This window comes from Vitis vinifera, chromosome 6, assembly GCF_030704535.1.
Source record: "Vitis vinifera cultivar Pinot Noir 40024 chromosome 6, ASM3070453v1".
Classification (NCBI taxonomy): Eukaryota; Viridiplantae; Streptophyta; class Magnoliopsida; order Vitales; family Vitaceae; genus Vitis; species Vitis vinifera.
Window position 1 is genome coordinate 2,319,100 of NC_081810.1, and position 17,375 is coordinate 2,336,474.

Consider the following 17,375-nt stretch of genomic DNA (forward strand, 5'->3'; position numbering starts at 1 on the left):
GATAAAATCTCAAATGGTGGACGAGGTTTGTTTGCAAGAAACCAAAATTAAAGAAATGACTACTGGCCTTGTGCGTAGCCTTGGGGTGGGAAGACATTTAGACTGAAGTGCAGTCAATTCAAGAGGAGCAGCTGGTGGCATTCTGGTGTTTTGGGATAATAGGGTGCTCGATTTGGTTGACTTGGAAAGAGGGGAATACTCAATTTCATGTCGTTTCAAGAACCGTGAGGATGGGGTTTTGTGGGTATTTATTGGTGTGTATGGTCCGGTGTGCCAGAAGGAAAGAGAGGACTTTTGGGAAGAGCTTGGGGCAATAGGAGGTTTATGGAACAACCCTTAGTGTGTAGATGGGGATTTTAATATGATAAGATTTCCTGGGGAACGTAGTAAGAGAGGAGGGTTATCTTCAACAATGAGGAGATTTTCAAAATTGTTAAAGAATTTGGAGCTAAGGGACATTCCTTTGTAGGGGAGCCCATTTACTTGGAGGGGTAGGTTGAATAACCAATCCCAATCTAGGCTTGACCGGTTTTTAATGACTAATAATTGAGACAACCTGTTTAATGGGTCTGTGCAGGGTGTTTTACCCAGACCGGTTTCTGATCATTTTCCTATTTTGCTAAATGGAGGAGGTATGAGGAGGGGACCATGTCTTTTCAGATTTGAGAACATATGATTGGAGGAGGAAGGGTTCAAAGATCACGTTAAAAATTGGTGGGTGAGCTTTAATTTTACTAGGACTTTCAGCTTTGTTTTAGATGAAAAATTGAGAGCCTTAAAAACAATCTTGAAGACTTGGAATACAGAAGTGTTCGGTTTCATCAAGGCTAAAAAGGGCGAAGCTCTCAACCAGGTTGTGTATTGGGGTGAGAAAGAGAAAGTTTCAGCCCTAAATATGGAAGAGTGTGAAGCCAGAAATGAGGCTAGGGAGTCTTATAAGACTTGGGTTCTGAGGGAGCAAATCTCTTGGAGACAAAAGTCAAGGGAAGTGTGGTTGAAGAAGGGAGACAATAACACCAGATTCTTCCACATGATGGCAAATACTCACAATAGAAGAAACTGGTTGTCCAAGATGAAAGTGAATGGTTGTTGATACACCGAGGAGAATGATTTAAAAGATAGTGTGGTTGGGGCATTTCATAACCTCTATTCAGAAGAAGGAGAGTGGTTTCCCTATATTGACGGGTTGTCCTTTATGGAGTTAGATAGCAATGAGGTTGAGAGGCTAAGCTTCCTTTTTTCGGAAGAAGAGGTATTTACAGCTGTCTTAGATCTAGGCAAGGACAAAGCTCTAGGTCTGGTCGGCTACACCATGGCGTTTTGGCTATTTTGTTAGGATATCATGTAGGAAGAGGTTTTGGGTTTTTTCAGAGACCTCGATGAAGGGGGCAAATTTGTTAAGTCTTTGAATGCTACTTTCTTGGATCTTGTTCCTAAGAAGGGAGGTGCAAAAGACCTGGAAGATTTTAGGCCGATTAGTGTTGTGGGCAGCCTTTATAAGTTGTTGGCCAAGGTGTTGGCTAATAAACTTAAAAAGGTAATGGGCAAAGTGATTTCGGAGTCCCAAAATGTCTTTGTAGAGGGTAGACATATTTTAGATGCAGTTTTGATTGCAAATGAGGTCGTGGACTCAAGGTTGAAAAACAATGAAGGTGATATGTTGTGCAAGTTGAATATAGAGAAGGTGTATGATCATGTGAATTAGAAGTTCTTGTTTGTAGTGCTTATAAAGATGGGCTTTGGAGAGAAATGGATTAAATGGGTAGTATGGTGCATCTCTACTGCGAAATTTTCTGTTTTAGAAAATGGATCTTCTTCTGGTTTTATCCAAAGTTCAAGGAAATTGAGACAGAGAGATCCGCTTTCCACTTACTTATTCGTGATAGTCATGGAGGTGTCTAGTTGTCTCTTACGGAGGGCTATTAGTGGGGGCTACTTATCTGATTGGAGGGTAAGAGATAAGAGTAGTGAGGGGATTTGATCTAGCACTTGTTATTTGCTTATTATACTTTGGTGTTTTGTGAGGCGTCTCAAGACCATATGTCTTATCTAAGCTGACTGTGATTTGAGGCTTGCTCAAGTTTGAAAATCAATCTAGAGAAAAATGAGCTAATTCTGGTGGGCAGGGTGCATAATATAGAGGATTTGGCCTTGGAGTTAGGGTGTAAAGTGGGCAGTCTCCCTTCCCGCTATTTGGGTCTTCCTTTGGGGTGGGCCTTCAAATCAATGGCAGTATGAGATGGTGTTGAAGAGAGATTTCGAAAAAGACTAGCCATGTGGAAGAGACAATATATCTCAAAAAAAAAAAGACTCACTCTAATTCGAAACACTTTGTCTAGTATGTCTATATATTTCATGTCCCTTTTTTGCATGTTAAGATAAGTGAGGTTGAGATTGGAGAAGATTCAGAGGGATTTTCTCTGGGGTGGTTGAGCTCTTGTGCAAAAACTACATCTTGTTAAGTGGAACATGGTTTGCTTATAGAAAAGGAAAGGTGGTTTAGGTGTGAGAAATCCCTCTATGGTAAATATAGCTCTCTTAAGCAAGTGGAATTGGTAGTATGCCAATGAAATAGAGGCCCTTTGAAAGCAAGTCATTAGTCAAAAGTATGGTGAAGAGGATGGGGGTCGTGTTCTCGCGAGGTGAGTGAGAGATATAGTGTGGGATTGTGGAAAGCTATTAGGAAGGAGTGGAATTATTTGAATGACAGATTGGCTTACCAAGTGGGTAATGGGCAGAGAGTTAGATTTCGGATGGACAAGTGGTATGGAGATGAGCCACTTTGTGAGTCCTTCCTTTCTTTGTTTACCCTTTCTTCATCCAAGGAAGCTTGGGTGGTGGATGTTTGGAACCTTGAAGGTGATGGGGGTGGATGGACCCCTCTTTTCTCAAGGGCCTTTAATGATTGGGAGTTAGAGTTGGTGGAGCGTTTTCTACAAAAGATCAAAGCTTTTAGGGTGCACAGGGATGTGGAAGATAAAGTGATTTGGACAGTTTCGAGGTATGGGACCTTTTCGGTTAAATCTCTTTATTCTATCTTGGAGCCTGAAGATTCTCCTTTGTTCCCTAGTGGTAGTATTTGGAAATCGAGCACGCCTCCTAAGGTGGCTTTCTTTGCTTGAGAGGCTTCTTGGGGGAAAGTCTTAACTCTGGACCAACTTCAAAGGAGGGGACACTTCTTGGCAAATAAGTATTTTTTTTGCCTCTTTGAAGAAGAGACAGTTGATCACCTTCTTCTTCACTGTGCAAAGACTCGGGTGCTTTGGAATCTTCTTTTCTCTCTCTCTGGTGTGTCTTGAATTCTTTCTTGTTCAATGAAGGAAACTCTTCTTGTGTGCCATGGGTCGTTTGTGGGTAAAGCTCATAAAAATGCTTGGAAAATGACCCCCTTGTGTATTTTGGACAATATGGAAGGAAATGAATTTGTTAGTGTTTGACAATGAGGAGCTTTCATTCCAAAGATTGAAAAATTCTTTGTATGTAACCTGTGGTCTTGGGTTAGGGTGTCTGTAAATTTGAGTCATTTGTTGCTTGTAAGCTTCATTGACTGCTTAAGACTCTAAGTAAGGGCAGGTGATGTTTTTTGTTTTTATCCCTCCTCCTCTAGTTTGAGCTTTTTGGCTTCTTTTATATACTTCCTGTATACTCTAAGGGCACTATATTTTGTGTCCCCTCTTTACTTTATATATGACTTTTCTTTACCTATAAAAAAAAGACCACCCTTGCCTTACTTAGAGTGCAACCAATCAATAAAATCCAACAAAGACAAAGAGCAGTCTCCTATGTGCACCCTAACCCATTCCTAAAAAATGTACAGAAAGGATTGTTTAATTACTTGATCCGTATTTTGGATGTTTTCAAAGGCTCTTCTTTTTCTCTTCTTCCATCTGGTTTAAAATAAACATAAAAGAACTGCTCTCTACACTTTCTTCCTCTTCTTCCTTGCAAATGAACCATGCCAGCTCAAAAGAGCATCCCTGCATTATCCATTGAACCCTAAATAAAGCATAAAAGCATGGCTGCTTTGGAACGCCCCCAATCAATCATCTTATAGGCAACCAAGTTCGCTTTCTGCAATCTAAACAAAGCTTAGATGATCTTCCTCACCCCTCTAACATTATAAAGGATGAAATAAACATCATCTACCAACCACAACAATGTCTCAACTTCCAAATTGTTTACCTTCTACACTTTAAAATTCACAAAACATTTCAACTTCTTTAATTCCCTTTCAAATTTTGAAGGAGAATTTTTCTTCCTCTTCCCACCCTCCTTGTCTTTTTCCTAACCTTCATTTTATTTACAAAAGCCAAAATCTCAACCTTGAAACCTACTATTGAGATGCTAAACCAATTACTAAAAGCTACCAAGTTCCTTGAGGACCAATCCTTTAGAGGCGCCTTCTCCCTTGGAACCAAAACCCACCCCCTCTTCCCTAGCCATCTCACTCATTGTGGCATCTCTTGGCCTAGCCTCAACCTCTTCAAACTCTATCAAGGTTTCACCTACTAAAACCATTCTAATTACCCTCCCCCAAGGAAACAACTCCAATGCCCACCTCAAAACCCTTCAAATTGAGACCATTCCTTAAAAGAAGAGAAGGAAAAGTTGTCTGAATTCTAAAAGAAGAAGTAGAAAGCAATGGAGAACCAGGGTACCTTGCCGCTTCAACCATGAGGACCTTGTCAATGTTTGTGAGGCAAACCACTAACCGCTAAAGCATCAATGCATTGTTTGCAAAGGCTTCAAACTCCTTCTCGAAGCATGACATGTTGCTAAGGATGAGCGCTTTAGAGTCAAAAGGAGCGTTGAAGCGCCTTAAGCCCAATTGAGCTTGGCCCACCTACACCCCTAGCTCACCATCAAACTCACTAGGGCCTAGAAAATGGCCTAATCTAGAATTTGCTTGCCCAATGGGATTACCCCTGCTCAGCCCACACAAAGGGCCTAACTTGGCCTAACCCTCACACACCTTGATCACCTTGCCATGGGCCTCCTTCCATAGCTTGTGATCCACTCCTTTAGTCCCCCTTTCTTAGCCCATCATCTTTTAGAATCCTGCCATTATTTTCTAAAGGCTCTGAATGGGCCAAAATGACCCACCTTAAATCCCTGGCATCCTCATCAAGCCTACACCCACCAACAATGCCTACACCTGTCCAGCCCAAAAGGGCCTTCTCAAAGTCATACAAACACACCACCTTCTTGCTCTCAATAGGAGAACAAGATGGCGTATCAGAAAAAGTTGTCTCACCACTCTTGCAACAAACAACCCACACTCTTTGATAGACACGTCTTCAGCCGCCCTAACACACAACTCCTAATCTTTCCCTACACTCCCACCAGCACATGAAAGCAGCCCCCCCCCCCCCCCCCCCAACTCCTTCCCTAACCTCCCGTTCTCTGCTATTGGGCCTTGTTTCAACCTCAATTAGCCATGATTGTTCATATCCTCTTGATCATTACTTCGTATTTGTACTTAATGGTTATTCCCTTGCTATACATGTTAGTTTTGTTTAAGAGATTATTTTCTATGGGATGCATGTATCAAAGGGAAGATTTATATATATATATAGATATAGATATATATCTATAAAGAGTATAATAAAAATAGGGCCCCCCAAAAGAGCACACCAAAGTATATAGGACGTACAATAGTAGCTAAAAGACAAGCAAAAAGAATGGGGTACAACAAAAAATTTCTCCTTAACCCAACCAATCAATAAAGTCAATTAAGGACATTGAATCATCTACACACAACTTAGTCCAAGGTGAAAGAATACAAATAGAAATCTTTGATTTGAAAAGTCATCGTTTTCAAACGATCCTCTGTTATTTTCTTTTCTAATTGTCCAAAAAATGCACAAAGTAACTACTTGCCAAGCCTTTCTTTTTTTACTTTTACCAACAAAAGAACCGTGTCATCCTAAGAAGGTTTCTCTAACCAAGGAAGATAGTACCTAAGACACTCCAATAAGAGAAAACAACAACTACCATAAAAACCTTTTTCTTGCCACAATGAAGGAGGATGTGGCAATAGATTCTTCCTAGAAAAGACAAACAAACATTTGTTTGCTTATGTATCAAGGGGGAGATTTTCTTGTGTCCTTGGTTTTATTATCATCAGAAAGGGTAAGATTGTTAGGCAAAGGTTTCTTAATTGATTTTTATGATAACAAAACAAAGAATTAGTGTTTAGCCCTTTTCTTGAAGTGTTGAGCCCATATAATTGCAACATTAAGAGCTTCAAGAAGAAAGCATGTGCAATAGACTTAAATTTAGAAGGCCCCTCAAGATCATTTTAGAATCAGGTTGCTTAAAGTTAGGTCAAGTTGCTAATAAAGCATGCCCTAAAAATAAGTTTTAGATTTTGAAGTACAAAGAATCACATTTTTAGAAGACCTTAAAAGAACTCATGTGTTTTATTTTTATTTTTATTTTCATAAAAAAAAATGAGTGTGATTTGAACAAGGATTAACAAGCTTTTATTGTTAGAAGGGTTCTTTTTCAAGTTTAAGGATCAAACCTAAACCAACCTAGGCTGTTGTTATAGGACACTGCATTTTCTTTGGAGTTTCCAGCACAGGCAGTTGATGAGTTCCTTGTGGGCTGGTTCCAATTTTTTGACATGTTTTGACAGTAGCTAACAGATGACCAACTGGCTGAGCACCACCCCCTGTCATCCAATTAGTTAAACTGTTTTATAATGCATTTAGTGCCAATGACTAGTTGGATGGTTAATTGAGTAGTCAACTGGTTTAATGGAAAAATGTGCCTAATAACCATATTTTGCAAGAAAATCATATAAAAGCTTCTTCTTCATTTATAGATTACCTACCACAAGCAAATCATTATAGTAATAAAAACTTGAATTTTTAAGATACTTTAAGTGCAATTAGACTTCATTGCACCTTTGAAGACTAGCTACATTTTAACTTGTAATCAATTTTGTAAATATTGTTCTTGTACTTTATTCAAGTTATGTTTATTGCTCTAGTGTGACTATGTGAGCGAGAGTTTAAGTGTTGGAAGAACACTAGTGGCCTAGTGGGATTGTAAAGTCAATTGGTACCCTAGAAACAAAGTGTACATAGAAGGAATCTTGGTTTTAAGGATCCTTGCTTAGATGAATACTTCAAGGCCTGGATTGAAGCTTGAGGACCGTGGACATAGTTGTGTTGGTGCCAAACCACATACACTGTTAAGACAACTTTGAACAAGAAAACTTTGAAAAAATATCTTGTAATTATATTATCATTATTATTAAAATATCTTGTAATTAAGAAAACTTTGAAAAAGTAACCATAGCTCAATTCAAGCTTCCCCTCCCCCTCTCTTAGTGATTACCTTAAGTTTTCTATGAACAAGACTTCAAAAACATAAGAAATCAAAAAAAGAGGGAATAGAAAATCTAGTATCTACATACAAAGCAGTCCTCCAAAATACAAGATATTGCCCAATTTGTTTTAGTTAACTTTTCACAGATATAATGAAGCAGACAGGAACAAAAGGTGAAATCAAATGGTGTCACCTTGGCAAAGGAGATGAACAGACAGAGAAAATGCCTCTTACCTAAAACTATCACAGGAAATATCAATATGAAGCATGGGAAAACACAAATTTCTGTTCTTTTCTTTTCTGTTTTATCTGCAACTTCTATTGGATCATAAGAAAGCAACTTAACAGATAATCCAATTGAAACCAAAGTAATGTATAAGCGTAGAACACCTTCAACAATTATAATACAATATCTATTGTGAATTGTATTTATTCATCACTCCATCACAGTACATTTGCCAAAAAAAGAATAATGAATGAGGGATTACAACAACAAAATCTTTAGTTAGAGCCTCGAGTAATATAATTCAAATCTCTTTCTCAGTACAGATTCCAGTAAGGTTAACTAATAGTGGTAGAAACAGTAACCAATTTATAGAACCCTTGGCCCTATCCCAATAATATTAAAATTGGATATGGCTCAGAAACACGAAAATTGAATCATACCCATTAATCTATGTGCTCTTAGCTCTCTCCCCATCTTCAGGCATCTCTGCGAGTTTCTTTTTATTCCTCTCTATAGCCTCTGCTACTTCTTTAGGCATATACTTCTCATCATGCTTTGCAAGTACCTCAATTCCTGAAAAATAATAATCTCCACTTCTTGCCTTCCCAGAGACACTCCTCGCGGACACCTCCTTACGGATTTCATCCGTGAACGGCTTCACAAATCCTTCCACCACCACCGAATGTCCCTCTCGAAACAAGTCCGGCAAGGCGCCTTGGTACCGTACCAAGATGTCAGTGATCAGATCGGTGACCACGAACTCCATATCCGGCGAGTGCGCCTGGCTGCATCACGCTGCCTTCGAGCACCAAACCGCCCAACCTGAACTTGTTTTTGGAAGGATTTGCCGCGTAATCCTCCAGAGCCTCAGTCGGAGTCACGCAGAACACCATTTGATCTTGAAATTGGTACAAGACGATGACTATAATCGCCGCGCTGCCGCTGAAGGATAGTGCATAGGTCCAGAGTCGCCGGTTCTGGAGCTGACGAGCTCGAGCTCCGATGTCGATAGTTTTCGACCGGACCGGTAGCGGCGGCCGCCGGCAGAGAAGAACCGGAGACCGGATTCGATGAACTGAAAATCAAGTACACGAGCATCGGAGGAAATCAACGTCTGAGATTCGATCACGGAGATAACCGGATGTTGGCGGCAGAGAGAGGATTGGGATAGGATGGTGGGCGTAAAAGACGAGATCCGAGACGGAACCCAAGCCGAGACGCCATTGAAGAAACTTTCGCGGGAAATTTTACGAGAAAGAGTGGGAAAATTAGAACCGAGAAAGTCAGGGATTTTTAAGGGTTTGGTGTGAGGCAGCACGCAGAGGATTGGAGCTCGTCAGCAGTTGCAATCCGCTACGAGCAACCCTATTTTATCTAAGCACGTGGCAAGTAATGATTAGCAAAAAGTTAATTTTATAATAGCTTTTCCTTTCCAAACCTCCTGCCATGTGGTAAATGGAAATAGAAACATTTTCTATTCTGTGCGATGCAGTCCACCCATTTCGGTGTTCTGAACAATAATACGTCGTCATGTCAGCATGTGAATCCAAGTCTTGCGTGGACCACCCAATCAAACCATCTCTTCCTTCCACTGTATGTATCCAAAAGATTCTCTTTCTCACATATTTAAACCCTAAACCTCATCTAAATAGTATGCCTTCTGCATCTCCCTCAACCTGCTCTCAAAACCCTGGATTTTTTTCTTCAAATTTGTGAGATTTTTATCTTTTCTTTTCGGATTTTTAGAGGCGGAGAGCATCAATGGATTCTCAGGTCATGGTTGCTCTTGGTCTGTCACTTGTGGGCGGAGCGAGTACTTCTATAGGTATGGGAAACTTGTTTTCTTGTACTTCAGTGAAAATTGAAAAATGGGTTTTGTTCAATATGGTTGTGATTTTCAATTTACAGCAAATTATTCTTTGAGTTGGTTCACTTACTGTGTTATTTTTTGGTTTGTTTACTAATTGGTTAGTGATTTTTGAAACGTCTTTTTGGGTAGTTGTTGAGTTTGGATTTTTGGTAATTCTGATGAGAAGAAATGTGATGTATGTTGAAATCGCATAATGGGTTTGGGTAAATTTTGCTTGTAGTTTTAAATTCCTAGCGTTTCAGCGTTTGAGTTGGCTTTTTAGTGACGCAATTTGGTGATTTGGTTAGATTTTGTTTGAAATAACTTCCTTTCACAGAAGAAAATTAGAACAGTCCGGATATTTTCCTCTAGCCAGAGAGGGCAGAGAGGTGCAGAGGCTATGTTTGGTTCCCATAAAATTTGAGGGCAAAAGAGAATAGAGAGGAAAATGAGAAGGAAAGAAAAAAATGAAAGAAGAATAAAAAAGAGATTTAAAGTTAATAAATTATTTTTACATATTATTTTCCTCTATTGTACAAAGATCATACAATTTAAAAACTTATAAATTTCTAATTAATTTTAATTATAGTTGATTTTCTTTCATATTTTTCATAGAGAAACCAAACATAAGAAAATCATTTTTCTTAACATTTTTTTTCTTTCCTTAGTGCTTTCTGGAACCAAACATAGCCCAGCATATTATTCTTTACTCAGAGAGTACCAGAAGAAATTGGGAGGGAGGAAAGTAGAGGTTAATTGAAAGTGAGTCATATAATTATTGACTCACAGTTGAGTTCATTGACTCATCCAGTAATAGAAAGCTCTATCACCTGCTCATGTTAAATACATCCTCTGTTGAAATTTTATGATTTGCAGCTGTTTGGCACTATATCTTTTGGGCATTATTCTTGATTTTTCTGATTGCTTCATGGGCCTTGATGATTAGATAACATTGATCCCAGATGAGGTTTAGTTCCATAATTTAACCATGGTTCCTGGGATGTGGACAGGTGCACTTTTTGTAATTCTTAATGAGACTCCCAACCTGAAGATGCTTGGGCTTTTACAGGTAATGTTCAGAGGGTAAACCCTCCAGTTCTCAAGTAAAAAGTTGTTTGTCTATTCTCAGAATACTAATCACTGGGGTATCACTAGTCCCTTTTTTTTTTTTTTTTTTTTTTAAACTTTACCCAAAAAAAAAAAAAAATGCTTGTCCGAATGATGAAATAAAGTGTTTGCTGAGCTTCATTGTTTATATTCTCTTCTCTATCTTTTTGTCATTATTAATGGATTACCAAACATCTCATTCACCAAGATGATTTTCTAGTTTGTATTATACCTAGTTTAATGAAATTTTTTGGAACAATTAATACATTTATATCATCTATGATTTTTTTCCTGATAGGTAACCTTTTTGTGTGTGCGTGTGTGTATATGCATTACATGGAATCAAGCCTAGAACCTTCTCATCCCCACTCCAACCCCTTACTGCCTAAGCCAGGGTTCTGGAGCATCATCTAAGTTTAAGCTGTCAGAGGCATTCCAGATTTATTATGCAGTAAAATTGTTTGGATATCTGGATTTCTTCATGTAGGGATTTGCTGCAGGCCTCATGCTGAGCATATCTTTCCTAGATTTGGCTCATAATGCTTTGAACTCCATCGGCTTCTTAAAAGGAAACCTTTGGGTGAGCTTTCTTCTTTGTCAGTGTTTAACTTCAAATCCATCATTTTGTTAACATAACTCCATTTTGATTTTGAAATCAATTGCCTATTCATTGACCATGCAGTTCTTTGCGGGTGTCGTTTTCTTTGCTGTTGTGGTTGGTTTTATCCCAGAGCCAACACTTGCTCCCAGTTCAGATGTGAAAAATAAGAAGGTTCGGATGATCTATTCTCCCAATAAAGGGACATTCACTAATTATGCTTGCATATGTATATCGACATTGGGTACTTCCATAATTTGGGCCAAGTATCTAAAGGTTAGTTGGAATGGTGCTTGATGCTGGAGAACAGAAAAATGGGGTTGAAGGGCCACAGGACACTATGAAAAAACATCGGCGCCAAGTTTTATTCAGTGGAATTATCACAGCAGTAGGTATGTCTACCTTGCCAATTTGTTGCAGTCTTCTCTTGGCCTGTTATTTGAATTGCTCCAGATTTATGTGAGCTCTTTCATCGAAATGATTGGAAATTATAGTTGGCTGATAAACTGCATTTTTTATAGATTTTTGGCTAGGCATAACTGCCTATTTGATTGATATGGCTGCTGCTAGGGATTTATATAGAACTGAATTGATGGATTATCTTAGGATATGTCAGAAGGTTGTTCTTTGGGTGCATGATTTTGATCCTCTTGGGATTTTTTTTCTCTTGATACTACTTGATGACAAAATTTTATGTTTCTGTAGTGGTTGTTATTATGGCCTTCTTCATTTGGTCAACTTGGAAAAGGACTCTAACAATTGATTAGTGTATGTATAGAAGGGGTTCGGCAAATTGGTGCATTCTGTGTAAAAGGACTTGGGGACTTGACAAACCATTTGTAGTTCATTGTTTGGTGGCACAAAGAATTTCATCATTATTGTTTGTAGCTTTTTTGTCATTTATGTCTTTCCTCACTCTTTGGGGTAAGTGCTTTCTAGTTGGCACAGTTATTTTGTTGGTAGTAATAGGAGGCAGGTGCGGAAGTCAGCCTCCCTCTATCTGTTATGTTGCATTTGAAAAGAATTGAACAGGAGTGAAGGCCTCCCTTTGTCTGTGTTGATAAATTTGAAAGGAACATAGTAGTGGGGTTTTTGAAGGGTTGAAATGTTGGAGATAGAGGAAGTTGTCCTGGACTTCTTGTATTCATGAATAGTTGATCTGTTTGAGAAGTAGAAGATGCTTCCTTCACTTTATTTGAAAGCCTAGGCTCTCAATGACATTATGTAGCTCTTGGTTGTAAACTTCTAATCTCTTTCCTTCTTCCCCCTTGACTCCCTGGTTGCTTGAGGGACTTCCTTCTTTACTCCCACTATAGTTGGGTCATGGCCTCTTTTTGGCACACGCGCACACACACATATATGTATGTATGTGTGTATATATATATATATATATATAGAGAGAGAGAGAGAGAGAGGGAGGGAGATGTTGAAAATATTTTTGGCATAGCATGCTTCAAGGTACATAATGTTGTAATTGGAATTTGAAATTTGAGATGAAGGTCTATGCTGCAGATCAGGGAAATTACATGATAACTAAGTTGCTTTTGACATTTATTATTAAATACATTTGAAGATCATTTTCTTGCATCTCCTTCAAGGGCATAGAGGTTCTTGGTTGATTGTTAACTCTTTATGTGGTTTGAATAATATTATAAACAAGAAACCGAGGTGCTAAGATAGCATGGATAAATATAGGCCAATTATTAGTATGATTCTACATGCAGAAAGGTCATTGGTTTAGTCACTTAAATGAGTTAACTTATGCCAGTTTTTGGATGCATGATACACTCGGCATTGACTTGCATGTGCATGTGAGAACTCCTGTTGAAGCTAACAATCCAATGTAATTATTTTACTTAGTAATGTAATTAATTAACTTTGTGTGCATAGTTAGATCAGAACCCAAAATGTGAGATGTGATTGTGCTTTAGAGAGCAATTTTGATTCCACACCCCCACCTCTTCTGGCCATTTGGCAGTCCTTTTGTACTGTAAACTGGACATATTGGTTAGCAGATGATGTCCTTGAGAGGTTATGAATAGTGCACAACGAATCAGACACCCTATTTTGTCAAATATCTAGATGAAATATCCTAATCAAGTTTTATCCTTAAATTCTCAGTGGGTTTCATTCCCCTTTCTTTGTTCTATAAGTTAAACTGTTTTAGGTCAGTGTTGGCAATGGAAAGAGGATGAGATTTTGGAGGGATAGATGGTGTGGGGATTCCCCTCTGTGTGAGTCTTTTCCCTTCCTCTTTGCTTTGTCCGCTGAAAAGGAAGCCTGGGTGGTGGATGCATGGGATCCCCTGGCTAAGGGGGGTTGGGGGGGTTGGAACCCTTGCTTTTCAAGAGCTCTGAATGATTGGGAGGTGGAGGAGGCGGAAATTTTTTTGGAGCGTCTTCATGGGAAGAGAGTGCTTGAAGATGTAGATGATATGGTGGTTTGGAACGAATCAAAGAGCGGAAAATTCTCGGCCAAGTCTCTATACCTTGCGCTAGAAGCGGACTGCCCTGTTTTGTTTCCATCTAGCTGCATATGGGATGTGTGGGTACAACCCAAAATTAGCTTCTTTGCGTGGGAGGCTGCTTGGGGTAAGACTTTAACCCTAAATCTTGTTCAGAAAAGAGGATGGTCCTTGGCAAATAGATGCTTTATGTGTCTTGAGAATGAGGAGACCATAGACCATTTGCTTCTTCATTGTTCAAAAACAAGGGTCTTGTGGGAGTTACTTTTCACCTTGGTTGGGGTGTCTTGGGTGTTGCCCTCTTCAGTTAGAGAGACTCTTCTTAGCTGACATGGTTCATTTGTGGGCAAAAAGCGCAGGAAGGTATGGAGAGCTGCTCCTCTTCATATATTTTGGACGGTTTGGAAGGCGAGGAATAGATTGGCTTTCAAGGATGATGAGTTGTCAATCCAAAGATTGAAATATTCCTTTATCCTCTCTCTTTGGTCTGAGGCTAAGTTGTTTATAGTTGAATGCCCTCAATCTATGGTTAATTTTATTGATTGGTTGGGATCCTTTTAAGGCTGTTTTTTGGGCCAGTTGGTCTTTGGGTCTTTTTCTTTTTCTTTGGCCTTTTTGGTGGTGGGTGTATAGGTTTGTATACCTTGCATAGGTTTGTATACTTTGAGTCGCTTTTGTGGCATCTCTTTATAAATGAATTTTTCTTTACTTATCAAAAAAAAAAAAAAAATTAACAGGGAACCTTATCCTCTGAGTTGCAGGCATAAGCTTGCACAATTTTCCCGAGGGAATGGCTGTGTTCCTTGGATCAATGAAGGTAATATCTGATCTTTTACATTATTCTGGGAGTCTTGAGATGTGCTATAAACCTTTTTCCTTCACTGTCAGAATACAATCTCTTATCTGTTTTAGCTGTTCAACTGAAAAATCAATTGTCTTATGGGTATTTCCAATTAATAAAGTACGTACTACCTGGCTATGCATTGCTTTCTTTCATAATTGACAACTTTTGGACGCTTCAGTTCAGTGTATAGCTTTAGCCCAAGGGACATTAGTAAAGATTATTCTTGAGTTGGAATTAGTTCGATGCTTATATAACCCAACTTTATCTGCATTTGAAAAATGACTGTCTTCCAGCCTTGAAGGAATTCATGAATTGATACTCTATTTTTCCAGTGGATTCAAATTTTAATGCACATAGTCCCAATGATAGGGAATTAGTTATCTAGAAGCCACTATTTGTATTCTGAACTTCTAGCCTTGAGGAACAATAAATCACTTATATTGATGCCTCTCAAAATTTTCATTTGTTACATGCTTCTTTTGTAGGGCCTTCGGGTTGGACTAAACTTGGCACTGGCCATTGCTTTGCACAACATCCCAGAGGTAGGACTGTTGTCTTGTAGTATAACTCTGTATGTTGTGTATACTGTTTAGAAGCTATGGGTTCTCTTAAACGCTTGCAATCTGCTGTGAATAGAAGTGGTTCTCGATTGCTCTCATGAGTTTTATTTACAAACATGCAATTGCACGCATACAGATACATTTGACTTCCAACCATTTTCTGTGGTTACTATTGCCAGACAGGTGTTCTGAAATTTGAGCAGCTGCTTCTTTTGTTCCCTATTAAATGAATTATACTGGCTTTAAGTATGTACTGGTTCAGTAGGTAGTCAACTACACCTACCAGAGACATAGTTAATGAAGATGAATCAACTCTGAAGTGCATATAAACATGTTGTTTAGCATGTGCTAAAATGCATGTAAAGGCAACTGGTTTTTCTTTTCTTTTCTTTTTTCTCTTTTGGCTTCCCTGTTTTTAGACTGGTATTTTACTTGTAAATTACAAAAGCATTGCAAAAGAGAAGAATAAACAATAAAGTGGGACAATATTAATTTTAGAGGCAGGAATGTGGACTTCTGAGGGAATTTATAGGGAGGCAGTAACCTCTAGCCTTACTTCTTTGGTCCTAACTTCTTCGAGTTTTCATCTATAGGGTGTTGCTGTTGCACTTCCTGTTTATTTTGCAACACAGAGGTAAGAATTTCTTTAAGGCACTGTAAGTTTAGCTTTTTTAAAGTACTCAAGTAGTAAGGAAAAAAAAAATTGATTGATTGATTTATTTATGGCTTTTTAAAACTGATTTATCTCTAAATGGTTCCTTTTTATATATTCCTCAGCAAATGGCAGGCCTTCAAACTGGCAACTCTTTCTGGCTTTGCTGAGCCCCTGGGTGTTATAATTGTAGGTATGTCAGTCCTACCTTATTGCGTGTTCTAATGTTTGATGCAAAAGAAAGTGAAAGCCACATTTCTTTGGTAGGAAATAGGAAATGCTTCTGAGGTATTATTGAGCCTCAATACTTGAGGTATAGTCAGTCTTTTGGGTCAGGCCTTGCATTTTATGGCATTATTTAACTCTCCGTCTTGAGATTTATGGCTAAAACACATGGAAAACAGTTTTATGCATATGGAAAGAAATATTTGTTGGTGTCATAGACATTAAGGGGTTTTTCTTGGTCTTTACAACCAAGATTTTGGGTTTTACAAATTCTATGGTATTCTATGTCAGTAAGTGACTTCTTCCTTGCATTGCAGCCTATCTGTTCCCAAGCAGCTTGAATCCAGAAATTCTTGAGGGCCTGTTAGGATCAGGTTTGCTTTTGGCTTTTAAAGTTCATCAAGTTGTGAAAAAAACATTTGTTATCTGTGAAAGTTCCTGATATGAATTGGCGTATCCATGCAGTTGGTGGAGTGATGGCTTTTCTTACCTTGCATGAAATGCTGCCATTGGCATTTGACTATGCTGGGCCGAAGCAAGCTGTCAAGGCAGTCTTCTTTGGAATGGCTTTCATGTCTGCAAGGTAAAATCAACTCCTAGCAGGACACTCTTTCAGAAGCCATTTAAAAAGTTTCTGGTAATTTCAATGATTTTGGTAGCCCTACAACCTGGAAGAAAAAAAATAAACAAATAGAAATAAAAGCAAAATCTAAAACAGAAACTAAATGAAGTAACTGAACAAGAAACAAAAAACTGGCAAGGTGCCATTGGTCTTAGATATTTTCATCAACTATCCAGGCATTTACTCTGATCTTAGGTTTTGATTTGGGTTCGTTAAATGCTAGGAAATGCACCTCTTGAAATAATGCTATTTATGTTCCATTAAAATGAAAATATGGATCTCACAAAAAGGGAAAAAGAGCTATAAGGGCTAACACTAGGAGTTTGCTGCTCTTCTAATTCCCCTGTATTTTTTGTTGCAAGCAATGCATGGCTTCTGCTATCTGTGCCTATCCAATTTTACTAGTTCAAATTCCTTGTGTGCTTCTGCATTCATATGTTTCTTATGTCTGTCCTTACACGGTTTTGCAGCCTTTATTTTCTTGAAATCAGCTTACCCAAAGACATGAGCTTGTAGCTATTGGGGCAACTGCCAGTGTTTCACAATGTTGTACATTCCTGGAACCATCATAACAGGGCTGCTAATGGTACTTGGTTGCAGCATATTTCCTGTTAACCTTCTTGCAATCTCTCCCCATCATATCCCAAAAGCTGAGAAGATATGGCTTCCTTGGATAGCAGCTGTTTGTTATCACCCATGGAAAAACTATGTACTTTTATCGCACTTTCAATGGATAAACCAAAATATGTTTAGCTTTTGCAGAAAATTGCCAGCCCCCATGGCCTATGTGATTATTCAGGAATCACCTTTGTCTGCACATTATGATTAAATAAATAAGATGCTGTCGTTTTATTTAGTCTCTCCACCCATTATCTGCTGGAAATTCTCAG

The 17,375-nt window shown here is 38.7% G+C and overlaps 1 protein-coding gene and 1 pseudogene across 1 annotated transcript; one reads left to right on the forward strand and one right to left on the reverse strand.

The window, feature by feature from the left end:
- Positions 1-7,737: 7,737 nt before the first annotated feature.
- LOC100267347 (cytochrome c-type biogenesis protein CcmE homolog, mitochondrial-like) lies at positions 7,738-8,900 on the reverse strand (annotated as a pseudogene).
- A 270-nt stretch (positions 8,901-9,170) lies between these two features.
- Positions 9,171-17,341, forward strand: LOC100250064 (zinc transporter ZTP29). Its single transcript, XM_002285477.5, has 12 exons — positions 9,171-9,389; positions 10,424-10,482; positions 11,008-11,100; positions 11,203-11,292; positions 11,429-11,510; positions 14,344-14,399; positions 14,912-14,968; positions 15,580-15,620; positions 15,764-15,831; positions 16,181-16,237; positions 16,329-16,446; positions 16,956-17,341. Exons 1-12 carry the CDS (start codon positions 9,326-9,328, stop codon positions 16,999-17,001), a joined length of 831 nt encoding a protein of 276 aa, XP_002285513.1. The 5' UTR covers positions 9,171-9,325; the 3' UTR covers positions 17,002-17,341.
- Positions 17,342-17,375: the final 34 nt, after the last annotated feature.